General features: G+C 25.8%; 2 protein-coding genes across 2 annotated transcripts in view; one reads left to right on the top strand and one right to left on the bottom strand.

Annotated features, from left to right (window-relative positions):
• The first annotated feature begins 875 nt into the window (after positions 1-875).
• Positions 876-16,088, top strand: part of LOC126894519 (V-type proton ATPase catalytic subunit A) — a 256,069-nt gene continuing 240,856 nt past the window's right edge. The window contains exon 1 of the mRNA XM_050665583.1: positions 876-886. The gene's annotated coding sequence lies outside the window, so the exon portion shown is untranslated. The remainder of the gene's footprint in view (positions 887-16,088) is intronic.
• LOC126895403 (uncharacterized) lies at positions 12,032-15,198 on the bottom strand. The gene is made up of 4 exons (XM_050667231.1): positions 15,135-15,198; positions 13,591-14,331; positions 13,180-13,470; positions 12,032-12,912 (listed from the first exon to the last, which is right to left on the bottom strand). The coding sequence occupies exons 1-4, from the start codon at positions 15,196-15,198 to the stop codon at positions 12,032-12,034; spliced, it is 1,977 nt and encodes a 658-aa protein (XP_050523188.1).

Below are 16,088 nucleotides of genomic sequence, written 5' to 3'. Positions count from 1 at the left end.
GAATATATATTATAGTTTGATAGTAACAGCTAATCAATCATTCATTTTATACTATTATTAAAAATATATAAATAATATATTTTTAAATTTTGTATTAGTGTATTTTAGAGTTGTATTTTGTTTTAATGTTTCAAGTAATAAATTAATGAAGTATATTTCATAGAGCTTTATTTTTTAATAATTAAATTTAGTCTAATTAAGTCACTTAATTATACATATAACACTTAAACTTAAATTTAAGCAATTTAAAAAATTAAAAGAATTTGAGAAAAAAAGAAAATTTAATGAAGATGAATTCAAATTAACTAGTAAGTTTTTTGAGTTATAAATAAACAATGAATAGTATAGTATTGTTCAGTCATATGCAATTTTTATTTAAATTTTAGCTAAAACTATGGAATTCTGTTCTACAAGCGACGACACAGGAGAAAGTTTGCCTGATAATTGTGAGTTAGATTAAAATATTACGATCTATAAATTATCTACAACGATTTATACATCATTATATTCATTAATTTATATTGTTTTATAGTTGTAAACAATGATGACTTCAGTAATTTGATTGATGGCAATGTTAAAAAAACTCAAGATCAAATATTAAATTTAGAAAATATTAATTTTTCACCGGGTCCGTCTAATAAAACTAATGTTTTGCCAATATCAAGCTCTATAAAACAAAGAGGTACATCAGACATAATGACTTTAAAGTTATCTTCAGCATTAGATAGGTGCAAAATAAGCGACTGAGACGCAGTGCACATTATAGTTGCAATGGCTGAATCATTAGGGCATGATGTCAATGATATCATAGTTAATAGGTCATCAATTAAACGACATCGTGAAAAAATGCGTTGGAATTTAGCTACAGAAATTCGCGACATATTTTCTGTGACTAATCTCAATGCCTTAGTTTTACATTGGGACGGCAAATTATTACCTGATTTATGTAGTAAACAAATAGTTGATAGACTACCTATAATTATTTCAAATAATGGAAATGACCAACTATTAGCACTGCTAATTTAGCAGTACCAAAGATGTTAAACGGAACTTCTAAATCACAGGCTGAGGCTATATATCAAACGTTGGTCGATTGGGGTTTAACAAACCACGTAAAAGCTATGTGTTTTAATACTACAGCCACTAACACAGGTAAATAAAACAATTGTTTATTATTATCTATTTTATTCAGTCGAAGTTAAACGAAAATTAATATTTTTGTGTAAAAAATCACCGTTTCCGTGTTGTTACTTTTACTTAAAACTATATTAACTGTTATTTATAATTTTGTATCCTTCAAAATTGAATTGAAAATATAAATAGTAATATTAATTATCGTAGGATTGGAGGTACGTGTGTTTTGTTAGAACAATGGTTAGAAAAAAACATTTTATACTTTCCGTGTCATCATCATATTTACGAGATTATTTTAAAATGTACATTTGACACAAAATTTGGTATAATTTCAGGACCGAATGTCCCCTTATTTCTTCGTTTTCAAAAGTCTTGGCCAAAAATTAATACTGAAAATTACAAGTCTGGTATCGACGAACGATTTATTTTTGAAAATTTGCAAAGTTCTATTGACCATATTTTAGAGTTTTGTTTAAATCAATTAAAACTATCCCACTTTAGACAAGATTATAGAGAATTTCTTGAGCTAACAGTAATTTTTTTAAATGGAGTTCCACCTAGAGGTGTATTATTTAGAGCTCCAGGAGCGATTCACCATGCTTGATAGATGTCAAAAGCGCTTTATACTCTTAAAATATTTATTTTTCGTGAAGAATTCAAGTTGACACAAAAAGAATATAATTCAATCTCAAGTATATGCATTTTCTTGGTTAATTTATAAATCAAAGTTTAGTTTAATGCACCAATTGCTGCTTTTTCGCCTCGACAAGATTTAGAATTTTTAAAAAATATTTTCCAATACAAAACCATAGATGAAGAATTACCTAAAAATAATTTGAAAAAATTTGTTAACCATTTATGGTATTTAACTTCAGACAACATTGCTTTAGCATTTTTCGATAAACATATTCCACACGAGACAAAAACTAAAATGGCATTTAACATTAAAAGAATTGATACTGAAAATTTCGATGGGGAAGAATATTATGTCATAAAAAATAAACGCATATATTTGGACTTCAATGAAGTATCAAACTTTATAAAAAATAAAAAAATAGAAGATTTTGTGGCAAGTAAAACTTTAAATTTTTTTGATCGATTTAATATTGATTATAGTTTTATGGAAACAGACCCATCTATATGGGAAGAAAATTCAAGTTATTGCAAATGTCAAGAAATATCAATAATTTAAAAGTAGTGAATGATACTGCAGAGCGTGCGGTAAAATTAATGGAGGATTTTAATATGATAGGATCTAAAAACGAGGGACAAAAACAGTACATATTACATGTTGTAACACGATATCAAAATCAATTCCCTAACAGTAAAAAAGCTACACTAATGGGATAAATTATTTTTATTATTTATTCATTTTTTATTTATATTTCTATAATTTATACATGAATTTGGATATTGTAAAATATTGTAATAATTTATAATGTGTAAATTTTATATTGCATTATTTATAATTATTTAAAAGAATAAAAAGATTCGTTGTCTTTTTACAACTATTTTAGAACGAAACTTATTATTTAAGTTTAAGTTTAACTTATACTTATAAATTAAAAAATTCATAACTGTTTATTTTTTAACAAAAAATATGAAATATTTAATTTAAAACAACTTTTACTCAAGCATTTTTTTTTTATAACGCAAACCTTTCATCGTATATATTAAAATTGTGAAAATTTCAGAATTTTACTCTTAAACATATATTTGGTTGAACTTTTAACTTTTGTGAGGTAAATATTTGACTTATGTCTTTTTTAGTAATAACTTTTTTATGTAAAATATTCATATCTACAATTTTTTTCTTATAAACTTTTATGTACAAATCATAAATTTTGAGATAAACTACAATTATTAAAAAACTACTCTCATGATTAAATTTTCAACCCTCTTGAGGCACGGCTTAGGGTTGGCCAAAATTAATGAAATTTGACACAAATTATTTTTTTATAGTTTTGAATAAATTCCGGGGGTAACCCGATCAAATTTTGAAAAAAAAATTCCGCATCTATACATTAAGGACCACCCTAGTATATATCACCTCCTAAGTAATAACATCAATCAAATTGTCCAAAATACATTTATTTAAGAAACAAAAATTAAATTCATGAGTTAAAAATATATATATCTATAGTGGCATGTTCAGAATTTTCATAAAGGAAGTTTAACTAAAGGAAACTATGCAATCTAATTGAATAAAAAATGTAACATTACTTTTATAAAAGACCCAAATAGTAATTTTTAAATAATGTTAAATAATTTTTATAACATTATGTTGTCAAGGGAGTTTGATTCATGGGCATCCTCTTAATTATGGTATATCATAATTTTTTATTACGTCAAAAGTATTAATTAATTATTTTAATTCAGTATTTATTTCTTCAGTATTTAATAAGATTTTTTAAAGAGTAAAATCGAATCGTCCATTAAAAATATAAACTTGATTTAATAATATATGCTTTGGAAAATTCATTTGTGTTTTTAGCTTCGATACGAAGATGAGAAGGTATTAGTTTTACTATGATGAGTTTTTGTGTCTGTGAACGATCAATCTCAGTTCTCGCTGGACCGATTTTGATGAAAAATATGTCAACAGATCACAAATCGTATCTAGTCGAAGACATTATCCTCAAAATTTGAAAAAGTTCCTTTTAAACGGAGACTCCCCCCCCCAAAAAAAAAAATGTTGAAAGTTTTCCGGAAGGTCTGATACTTATATATATATCTTAAATTAAAGCTAATGCAATGTACTTTATTATGGAAAAAAAATTGACCTCTGGACTTGTCGTCGTGGTGAAAATAGGCATCAAAGTTAATAAAAAATTACGATTTTTGTAAAATAATTCTTTTTTATATTTTTAATTTAATAATGCTATAAATCTTTGGAAATTGTATGAATTAGTAAATTTCAAAGATCAACCAAAAAATTATAAATTTAAAAATCGCTAATTTTCGACATTTTAAAAATTTTTTTTACTTAAAATTGCCATAGCTTTTTTAAAAACAAACAAATCAATATAATTATTTTTTTATAGATGCTTGATGTCTTCACCTATTATTAGGTATATTCTTTTTATAAATCTGACCCTTTACCTGCGCACTGGGGGGGATTTAAAATGACAATTTTATCACAAAAAATAAACTTTTTCAACTTAACTTTTGAAACTGTTCCGGAAGGTTTGACACTTTTATATATATCTTAACTTAAATTTAATGCAATACACTTAAACATGGAAAAAAAAAATTTGACCTCTGGACTTATCTTCGTGGTGAAAATTGCTACCGAATGCTATTTTTGTGTGAAAATTATTATTCATATTAAAACTATTGTTCTATGTGTTTTTTGTGGCTCTCATTTATTTTCTCAGCTATTATTTAACAAACTTTTTTTAACGATACATCAAATGACTACAATTCGTATCTAGTTTCCAAATTGATTAATTAAAAAGTTACTTAGACCTTATTTTCCATATAGACAATTAAAATCATTCAGTTCCATTGCATTTATTGTCGAATTAAGTTTGAATTTATTAATTTTTAAATTCTATTAGTTTTTTTTTATTACTATTTTATTATAATGCAAATTTTTTGGTAAAATATTGCTATATAAATCATTTCTAAAAAAAATTATTTTTAATTTCATTTACATTTCACTATGGATTATTATAATTATAAATAAAATTTATTTAATTTTTTTTTTTTCATTTGATTGAGTAAATTTTTATAACAACTTTTCGAAAATATTTATTTTGACATTAAGCTAGTATAAATATTTAAAAAGGAATTTATTTTGTTTTTTAAATTCGGTGGTTTTCTGAAATCATGAAAAAAATTTACCACAAACCCTCACCAAAAAAATTTAATACACATTATTTTTTAATATTTATTAACTTCGATGCGAAGCCGAGAAGGTATTAATTTTCCTATGATGTGTATTTTTTTATTTATTTTTTTTTTTTGTGTCTGTGAACGTTTAATTTTATAACATTTATAACTTAAAAGCTAATTTTTAGTTTCGATGCGAAGCTGAAAAGGTATTAGTTTTACTATGATATGTTTTTCTTTTTTTGTGTCTGTTACCATTATTTCTCAGCTCTCGCTGGACCGATTTTAATGAACAATACGTCAAAAGATCCCAAATCGTATCTAGTCGAAGACATTATCCTCAAAACTTGGAAAAAATTCCCTCGTTCCCCGTAAACAGGGTAAATCCCCCAAAAAATTACAAATTTAAATATCGCTAATTTACGACATTTTTCAATTTTTTTTACTTAAAATTGCCATAACTTTTTTAAAAATGACCGAATCAATATAAATTTTTTTTTTATAGATACCTTAGATATTTACCTATTATTTTATTAATTTTTGTGAACAGTTGACCCTTTAACAGCCCAGAAGAAGAGTTTCAAAATGATAACTTTTTTACAAAAAATTAACTTTTTCAACTTATCTTTTGAAAATGTTCCGGACACTTTTATATATACCTTAAATTAAGGCTATTGTTATATACTTAAATTAAAAAAAAAAAATTTGTACTGACACCTTATCGTCTATGAGTAAATTGCCACCGAATATAACCAAAAAATGTAATATTTTTTTACTTTTTTAAATCGAAAAAGTAATTTTTAAATTTGAATTAGCTTAAATTGATAATTTTATCGTACGTCGAAGGCAACGAACAGTTGCCAAATCGCTAACACTTGTGTTTTTCACGTTTAGGTTACGAGGTTCGAATCCGCCTGTTTTATTTATTATTTTGCTATGTGGTTTTTTTTGTGGCTACGATTTATTTTGCCAACCCTTACTTGACCTACTTTTTTAACGATACGTCAAATGATTACAATTCGTATTTAGTTGAAGATATTACCCTTAAAAAATTTGACCTCTGGACTTGTCGTGGTGGTCACAAAGACATCAAAGTTCAAGAAAAACGTACGACTTCCATGGAAAAATTTACGATTTTATATTTTCTATTATTAAATTTATACTGCTATAACTTCCTAACTGCATATTAATATTAACGATACAATTTTTTTAATTCTCATAAATTTTTCTATTTAATGATATCAATTTCAATATTCCCAATTGAGCTAAAAGTTATGGTAAAATAAATTAAAATTTTTTATTATAAACATTCACAAAAATCAACTTTAAACAATTAAAATATAGGTTAAATATGTCATTTTCCTTATTTTAACATATTAATAATCAAAATCAGTATAAATTTAAAATAATTTTTTTTTGTTCTTAATTATTTTTTTTTATGTGTAAAACTTATTTTTTAATAATAAGTTATAATATTAAAACTTGGAAATAATAGAAAAAGTTTAATTGCACATTTGTTACAATAGAGAAAAAAGTGAAATGATTTACAAATCGTTTCACTTTTTTATAAACTCATCGAAAGTACACTATTGTACTTTAAAATTAAAATAAATCAAAGTCTAAATACATATGATTGTTATACAGGGTGGTTATTTATCACGAGCCACTTATTTGGTAGAGAAATAAAAATACTATTGAGAATTTTTGTTTTGGTTTCTTTTAGGCAAATGTTTGTTTACAATTTATCATTCATGAAGTAATTTTTATGTTCATCCTTTATATTTTATATAAATGTCAAATTTAATTTTTCAAATTTTAGTGATTTTATTTATTATATTAAATTAAAAAGGACTATACATATTTATTACAATTTCGGAGTGATCAAAAAACTAGTATAAATGTTGTACTGATTTGGTAACACACATATGTAAATGGTTTGTTTGTTGAATAAAATTTTAATTAAGAAAAGAATTGGTCAATAACAACTTTTGAACCAATATTTAGAAAATAATTGAGATTTTTATACGTAAGGTAAAAAAGGAGTGAGGCCAATAAATGTCTAATTATAAAAATAACATCTGGCTAATTTTTAGCCATTAATTTAAATTGATAATAAATACCAAAATAATGACTCAAAATTTGATATTGACCAGTTAGTTTTCTAATTAGACTAATTGTCGACGATACAAACTAATTAATTATGTATGTTGCCACACGATAAAAATAAAAAATGCTTCGTTATTCATAAATTGCACAAAAATAAAAAAATGTTCAATATTATTTTTATTTTTCATGATAAATGTATCACTCTGTATTCATGTTACCGACTGACTCACGATAAATGAGTATCAAAGCAATAAATAACAGAAAAAAATATATTCATCAAGACATAGTATAGCCTTTGTAATGTCTATTCATTTTTAAAATAATATTGAAATAATAAATGTAATCAATTTTTATACTGTCTTTAGGCTGCTAAACTGTAAATAAACGAACTTTTTATTCTTGTTTATTTACTTTAATTTTATTATGTTAATCATTTTTTTATTTTTCTATCAGAATTCTATTCTAGATATAAAATCTAATTTTTTTAATGGATTGCTGTTTTTTTTTATGAAATTTCCATTAAAAAAATTAAGCAATATTTATAATTTATAAAAATTTTGCGTAAAATTTATTTATGAATTCGACGACAACAGATATGTTGTTGTAAATCAAAATTATGACTCAAGTATTTCAAGGAAAACAATTATGAATTATACTCATCAATCTGTTTTTTTTTGTCTCATTTATAATGAATTGACATAACGCATAGAATAGTTTTGTATTTTACCGCATAGCGTAGATAGCATTAGCTTATTCATTATCATTTATCAAAAGGTAGTTGTTGAAAGAGTTTTAAACAGTTATGAATGAGCACTGTAATGCTGTCTACACTGCTTTTAGTCCTTAAAAAATACTGACGTCTCAAGTTTTAACAAATAATCCAAACTATTCAATTCACTGCTATAAGTCTTGATTGGAAAAAGTACTTATTGATATGTGAGAAGAACTCAATGATAGTTAATACGTTAATTATAACACCTAATATCACATCACTCTCTATAAATTATAAAGATTAAAATAAGCTTATTTGAGTGGTAACGTATTAAGTATTATTTCGTTTCCAAGCAAACCTTTTTTAATAAAAGTTAATTACTTAAGTATGTTTATAAAAAAACATTAATGAATAATATGTGCATAATTTTAACGGTATTTCTACAAAAAAGGACATATTGAAAATCGTGTAACACGATACTAGTAAATGTAGCATAAATAAGCATTAAACAAAATATAAAAACCGTCAACCGCACATACATGCCTGTAAGAAATATATAGAATCTATTGTCTAAAGTAAATAATGTTGTGTTCTTGTGTAATTTTCTAAATAGTGTAATTGCATGTTATTGTGGTCTAGAGAGCTTGTTGCAAATACAAAAATATATAAAAGGCAACCTAAAAGGAAAATAAGATTATTTTTACCAATAATTAGTACAATTTTAATTATTAAGCCAAGGTATTATGTGCATTTATTAATTTTATTAATTTATTTAAAAACACATTCAGTCAGTACAAATTTTAATTAATTGTCTTGAAAACTAAGTAATGTGTTGTTACCGAAGTTATAGTTATTTTTGTGAAGGGTGGGTGTTTATTTCTCTCAAACGAAAAATATTTCTACACTACATAATCATCATACAAAAAAGTTGTACTAACTTGGGACCCTTCAAGGTATTAAAAACAGAATTTGTAAATGCACATAATTTCTAGTCTTATTGATAATGTATTTATGGACTGTGTACAATGATATGCGAGGCCAACAAATATCTAGTGAAACAAATAATAACATCCTTCTTAATTTTCAGTCATTACTTTAAATTGTTAATAACTTAATAAAAACTGGTCTAATAAGAAGGGATGAATATAAAAAATATTTCCCGATTGATAAATACAGAAAAATATGAAGTTAAAAGCAATCAAAAGTAAAATTCTCAATATTATATTTATTTTTCGACTAATTAACAAGTGGTTGAATTGGGTTTAAAAGAATCACCCTGATTTATTACTTCTCAATATGTCGCTGATTATTTTGAGTAAAAATGAAAGTATAATTATTTAAACAAAATACTATCCATTGTATTGCAGTGTAACTAGTGATATAACGAAATCATAATCTCAGTAACGAGAATATTATTCTTCAGATTATTACGGGATAGTTAGTAAACATAAAAATTTATCATCATCTCATAACGTCTATCCAAACTATTTGGAATTGGCCTTTAACATTTAACAGAATTTTTATACCGGTTATTGATCTGACACATCCTCATATCGCTAAGGAAATATTACGGTAGAAAATATTCATAAAAAAAAGACGGTAGCACAGTGGAGTCGAGGCACAGTGTGGACGAAGCATAGATAAGACAAGTATAGATGATATCTGACAGTGAATAATATTACTATCATAAGAAACGCTTCGATGCAAATCTGTAAATAGTGTTTCATTTAGAGATATTGGTAGATTATTCCAAAAGCNCTGTAGATAGTGTTTCCTTTAGAGAAATTGGTGAAATATTTTAAAAGCAACATCAACTCTAATTTCTTTGATTATATCCTGATTAGTAGTTCTTTGATTTTAAAATATAATATAAGAATAAATACTAATTATAATTATTAAATTTAGTATGAAATTGTGAGGCCCGCTATGATGTATAGTTCATTGTGTTGGGCGGTTGAANGTTCTACTTACATATAAAAAAATAATTAAAAGAAAAAAAAATTTGTTTTCAGATTTTTAGTGATTTGATTTTTAATATGTTCAAAAATCCCAGTCCAAAGTTTCATTTTTAACCTACTTTTTTGGTTCTTTAAAGTTGATGAAAAATTTTTGATAAAGTTTTGTGATAGTTTATAGTAAAATAGTGGAAAGATAATATACAAAACGGTAGCACAGTGGAGTCGAGGCATAGATGGGACAAGTATAGATAATATCTGACAGTGATAAGAAACGTTTCGATGCAAATCTGTAGATAGTGTTTCATTTAGAAATTGGTGGATTATTACAAAAGCAACATCAACTCTATTTTCTTTAATTATATCCTGATTAGTAGTTCTTTGATTTTATAAAACCCAGCACAAGGGGGTCGCGGCACAGTGGTGACGTAGCATAGTTGGTCAAGTATAATGATAATATTATAGTGATATTAAAATCATTGTCAAAAAAAAACGCTTCGATGCAAATATTTAGATAGTTTTTAATTTTGACAAAATAAAGTCCAAAATTTTTTTTTTTATAATAAAGTACATTACATTAGCTTTAATTTAAGATATATATAAAAGTGTCAGTTTTTCCGGAACACTTTCAAAAGTCAAGTTGAAAAAGTAAATTTTNATATTTTTTTTTATTTAGATGCATGTCTTTATCTATCATTTGGTTTTTTTTATAAATCTAACCCTTTACCTGCCCACAAGAGGGATTCAAATAATAATTTTTTTTTTTTTTAGTTAAAGGAAATCATTAAAATTAATTCAGTTCTGGATATTTCAATTGTAGAATCTTTTTAAATACCAAAAATTACATAGAAATGATTACTATGATTTCTATTTAAGTGTTCTATTACGATAAAAATGTAAAAAAATAATGAGTTTTTCTGATAAATGTACTATAAATAGTAATTATAACATTTCTNTTTTTCTGATAAATTTACAATAAATAATAATTATAAAACTTTCTGACTGCATATTAATCTTAAAAATAACATTGTTTTAATTCTCATAAAATTGTCTATTTAATGATTCATTCTAGTCAACGAAGGAGTAATTTTGGAGAATAACAGAAAAAATTCCCAATCAATTTTTTCTTTTTTTTTTAAATAGGCAATTGGTGGATTATTACAAAAGCAACATCAACTCTTATTTCTTTAATTATATCCTGATTAGTAGGTCTTTTATTTTAAAATATAAGATATGAATAAATACAAATTATAGTTTTTAAATTTAGAATGAAATTGATATTTAATAATTTAATGTTGTAATTTAAACGGAAAAATGATAAAAATAATAAAGAAGTTATATTTTGCTTTACTTTAACGTGTATAAAAATTTAAAGGGCTTGACACAATAATTATCAATAAAAACTGTTTGTTACTATAAATAAATGCACTGGACTACAAAGAACTTTCATCAGAAGCAAAAATATACTTTTCTAAATCAAATTTTTGCGTTGTTTTCAAATCTGCAATTAGACTTTATCTATCAGTTCTAATTATTTATATTATTACTAATTACATATAAAATAATAATTAAAAAAAAAAAAAAATTGTTTTCAAATTATTACTGATTTTATTTTTAATATGTTAAATATATTCAGTCCAAATTTTCATTTTTAACCTATATTTTTGGTTCTTTAAAGTTGATTAAAAATTTTTGATAAAGATTTGTGAAAGTTTATAGTAAAAGATATTGAATATATTACCATAACTTTTAGCTCAATTACAAGTTTAAAATTATCTAGGCCAGTCAACAAAGGAAAAATTTCTTAAAAAATTCCCAACCAAATTTTGTTTTATTAATAGTTGAATTAAAATATGTATAATGACATACTAATAGTCCTCATTGATTGAAATTGAGTTTTTTTTTTTACAGCCTCGCAAAAGTTCAAAAATATGAGCTTTTTTAATTTTTTCAAAAAATATTTAACTTACAAAAAAAGTTTCGTACAAAAGTTGTTTAAAAGAAAATTATAAATAAAAAAATTATACTATATTTTTTCGTTTAAACAAATATTTTTAGAGTTACATTACATTTAATATGAGTACTAATATTTATATTCCATTTTCTTCATTTTAAGATTACTTTTTATCATGTTATACTTACACTAGACACAATGTTACAGTAGCGCAACTAGAAAAAATCCCTGGGGGGGGTCCAAAATTATAACTCAAAAATGTAATCATAAATAATCATATTAATAATAATTTTTTTTTTTTTGTGTAAATGTATAAATAATAAAGTTAAAAATAATTTATAGAATAAAGTCCAAACGGCGCTTTGAAGTTGCTAAGCGATTTATGATTTCTTCGTTTTGTACATCTATATTGTAGTGTATATTAAGAGCAGCTAGACCATTCAATCTTGTCTCTGATGTTGAGTTTCTCAAATAAGTTTTGATACGTTTGAGCGAAGAAAATGATCTTTCAGCTTCGCAAGATGTGACAGGGAGTGTGACCAGTATTTGCAAAAGCTTAAATACATTTGGGAAAAAATCTGGATTGCAATTATTTAAGATTTCGATAGCATTTTTTGATTGAATTTTACTGTCAACTAGATAACGATTCCACAATAAAACTTCTGATTTTACACGATCAAAATTGTCAACGTCATCGCCATAAAATTCAACAAGTTCTCTGAGATTTTCTTCATTGAATGTTGAACACTTTACTAACATTTGAAATCCACTTATAATGTTTTTATGATTCATAAATCGATCATTAAGTTGTTGAATGAACGAATCAAGAAATGGAATAAATAAAGTTATTTTAAAATATTCTTCAGCATTATCTGTTGGAATATTCATGCGGTGTTTTTGACGCAATGCTAATCTAGGAATTTTAATGGTAATTTCAAAATCGTTTAATCTTAGAATAAGATCATTATACAATTTTTTGAATTCAAGAGTAACGTTTTCTCTTATAAACATTAATTGGTTCTTTACTAAACTTATGTGTTCCATAGCCTCCGATAAATCAATATTTTTGGTTTGTAAATATTTACATAGTGAATGAGAATATGGAAAAATATAATTCAGAATAGTTAGGGCCACGTTAAATTCTGATGCTTGAATAGCTAATAGAAGATGATTTGCTTTACTTGATGTATCACTATCGTTCCACAAAGTTATTTCTTCTAAACAATTTAAAATCGCAGGGAAAAATTCATAAAATGTTTCAATTGAGTTATAACGCTCAATCCACCTAGTAGGACATAATTTTTTCAATTTTTCTTTTGAAGATGAAGATTCATTTTTTTTTAATTCGTCTAAATGTGTTGAAAAAAACTGTTGTCTCTTCGGAGTGTTAAAAAAATTATAACACGCTTCTATTGTATTCAAAGTATTCCTTATTCCTTGAATATTACATGAATTTGAAACAGATAGATTAAGATTATGGGCACTACAATGCACATATAAAGCTTTTGGTTGTTCTTTCTTAATTAAAGCTGCAACTCCATTAAATTTCCCACTCATGCTTGCCACTCCATCATAACCTTGACCTCGTAGATTTTCTACTTCGATATTTAATTCTTTTAACTCAGTAATTATATAGTTCGCTAAACTTTTTCCACTTACATCATATACCGGAACAAACTTCAAAAAATCTTCATGAATATTTTTGGTTTTACTATCATAATAACGAGCACATAAAGCAAACTGTTCAATACCCGATATATCAGCTGTTTCATCAGCTATTATTGAAAAAAAATTACTTTCGTTAATTTGTTTTACAATTTTGGATGAAATAATTTCATAACAGATGCTAACAATTTCATTTTGTATTTTCCAACTTAGATATTGTGCATTTTTACTACAATTTTCTCTAGCCAATAAAAAACTTTCATCGCCGGATTTTGCAGTTGCCTTTAGGAAAAATCTCAATAATGCTCGAAAATTACCTTCATTTATTAAGGGATCTTCAAGTTTAAGAACTCCAGAGTCACGGTGACCTCTAAGTGCGATGCCTTGTCGTCCACATAGAAGCACCGATTCAATTACTGGAACGATAATTTTTCGATTGTTTTCTTTTTGAATTTTTTCAGCTTTATTTAGTTGATGATAAACAGTGTCAGATTTTCCTGCAATGATTGCTGTAATTGATTGAAAATCGATTATACTATTTTGATGATAATTTGCTTTATCATGGTTATTAAACCTTTCTACAGCATGTTTCCATTTGTTAAAAGCTTCAGTGCAAAGTTGACCTAGCGGCTGACTACCCTTACCACCTTTTGATTGAGAAAAAAGCACACAATATTTACAATAAGCGCCATCTTTTACTTTACTATAGGCAAGCCAATTCCATTTTTCCAGCCAGCTATACTGAAATTTCAATAGTTTTTTTCCATGCTCAGTAGAAGGAAATGAATAATTCTTACCTGGAATCCATATATTTTCTAGAAAATTAGTTTTTTCAGCATCCGTTAATTTTTTACCGACATATATGCTAATATCAAAAATGCTATGATCAACCACGGCCTTTGTTTCTGTATTAGAAGTTTGAACATCGCTAGTGGTAAGTTTAGAATTTTTAGGATTCGATTCAGATGAATCTGATTTTTTAAAATAATCATTTATACGTTTCATAATTAAAAAAATAAATAACTATAAAAACAAATAACAAAATACAAAAGACGAAATACACGAGTTTATATTAACTGATTGCCGATAGGGTTTTGTGGAATTTTGGTTTGATAATAATAGGTTACATATTCTTGCAATGAACCATTGTCATAAACGCAAACATGTTTTTGTCAATGTATATAATCATAGTAGTTTGTTATATTTTATTAATCAATGATTATAGACCTTATACCACGGCTTCATTATAAGATAATGATTTGTTATCTGCTGCAAAGCAGACCCAGTTTAAACTATTATGCTACAAAAATAAATAGTGTTTATTGTAAAATATAGTTTGATAAAAGCTAAAATTACCTACCTAATTTTTCACTTTAAAATGCTCAAGGGGGGGGGGGTCCGGACCCGGGGACCCCCTCCCTTGGTTGCGCCACTGCAATGTTATAAATGCATATGTGTTTATGTGTGAGTTTATTTATTTATTGTATCATTTAAGTGTAGTGTATATTAATATACAACCAATAGAGTAGGTAATTGATTTGACGCTATATTGTTTAAACCCAACTAAACGCTAAATTGTACATTCCCAAACAACAATTATATTATGTCAATTGCCACCGGAATTTCTGGTAATCTTTTTCCTTTTCCTTGCCTTAATCCCAACTATTTGGGATCACCCACCCTTATTCTAAACTTCCACTTGACATGATCTCCCCCCACATCTTCTACGCTCACATCAGCTGTGATATGAGCTATGCATATGAGGACATATCACTTTCAATAACATCCTTCCATCTCTTTTTTGATCTTCCTCTACCGCTTCTTCCTTCAACATTCATTCCTATAACTATTCTTTAATCTTCCGATTCCTCTCGCTTCATAACATTACTAAACCATCTAAGTCTATTTTCTGTCATCTTATCCACAATTGACACTACACCTATACTCACTCTTATATACTCGTTCCTTATTAAATCTTCTCTAGTCACTCCACTCATCCAACTAAACATTCTCATCTCTGCTACACTAATTCTCTGCTCTACTTTCTTATCAGCCACCCAACACAATGAACTATACATCATAGCGGGCCTCACAATTTCATACTAAATTTAATAATTATAATTAGTATTTATTCTTATATTATATTTTAAAATCAAAGAACTACTAATCAGGATATAATCAAAGAAATTAGAGTTGATGTTATTTTGGAATAATCTACCAATATCTCTAAATGAAACACTATTTACAGATTTGCATCGAAGCGTTTCTTATGATAGTGATTTTAATCACTGTCTGATATCATCTATACTTGTCTCATCTATGCCTCGACCCCACTGTGCTACCGTTTTTTTAACTTTATATTACTATAACTTTTTGAAAAATGAATGGATCAATACAATTTTTTTATGAGAATTAATATTTATAATATGGAAATATTTATAGTATTATATGTTCGTTTTGATTTTTATTACTTATTGTTATTGTATCGCCCAAAATTGTCGATTAGATTATAAATTTTAGGGGGGTTTCAATCTCAACCCCTCCTCTACGCCAAATGCGTACGCCAGTGATTTGTTATCCTTTAAACTTATAACTGCCTTATGATTACTTAAATTGATTAGAGTATAGGAGTATAACAACAAAATATTTGAAAACTCTAATTATATAATTTTTTAAACTAAAAAATATATCTATATAGCGAGAAATACAGTTTATTTATTTTCAGTAT

This window comes from Daktulosphaira vitifoliae, unplaced genomic scaffold (assembly GCF_025091365.1).
Source record: "Daktulosphaira vitifoliae isolate Bord-2020 unplaced genomic scaffold, ASM2509136v1 Scaffold_1, whole genome shotgun sequence".
In the NCBI taxonomy this organism is placed as follows: Eukaryota; Metazoa; Arthropoda; class Insecta; order Hemiptera; family Phylloxeridae; genus Daktulosphaira; species Daktulosphaira vitifoliae.
This window is presented reverse-complemented; position numbering and strand designations above follow the sequence as displayed.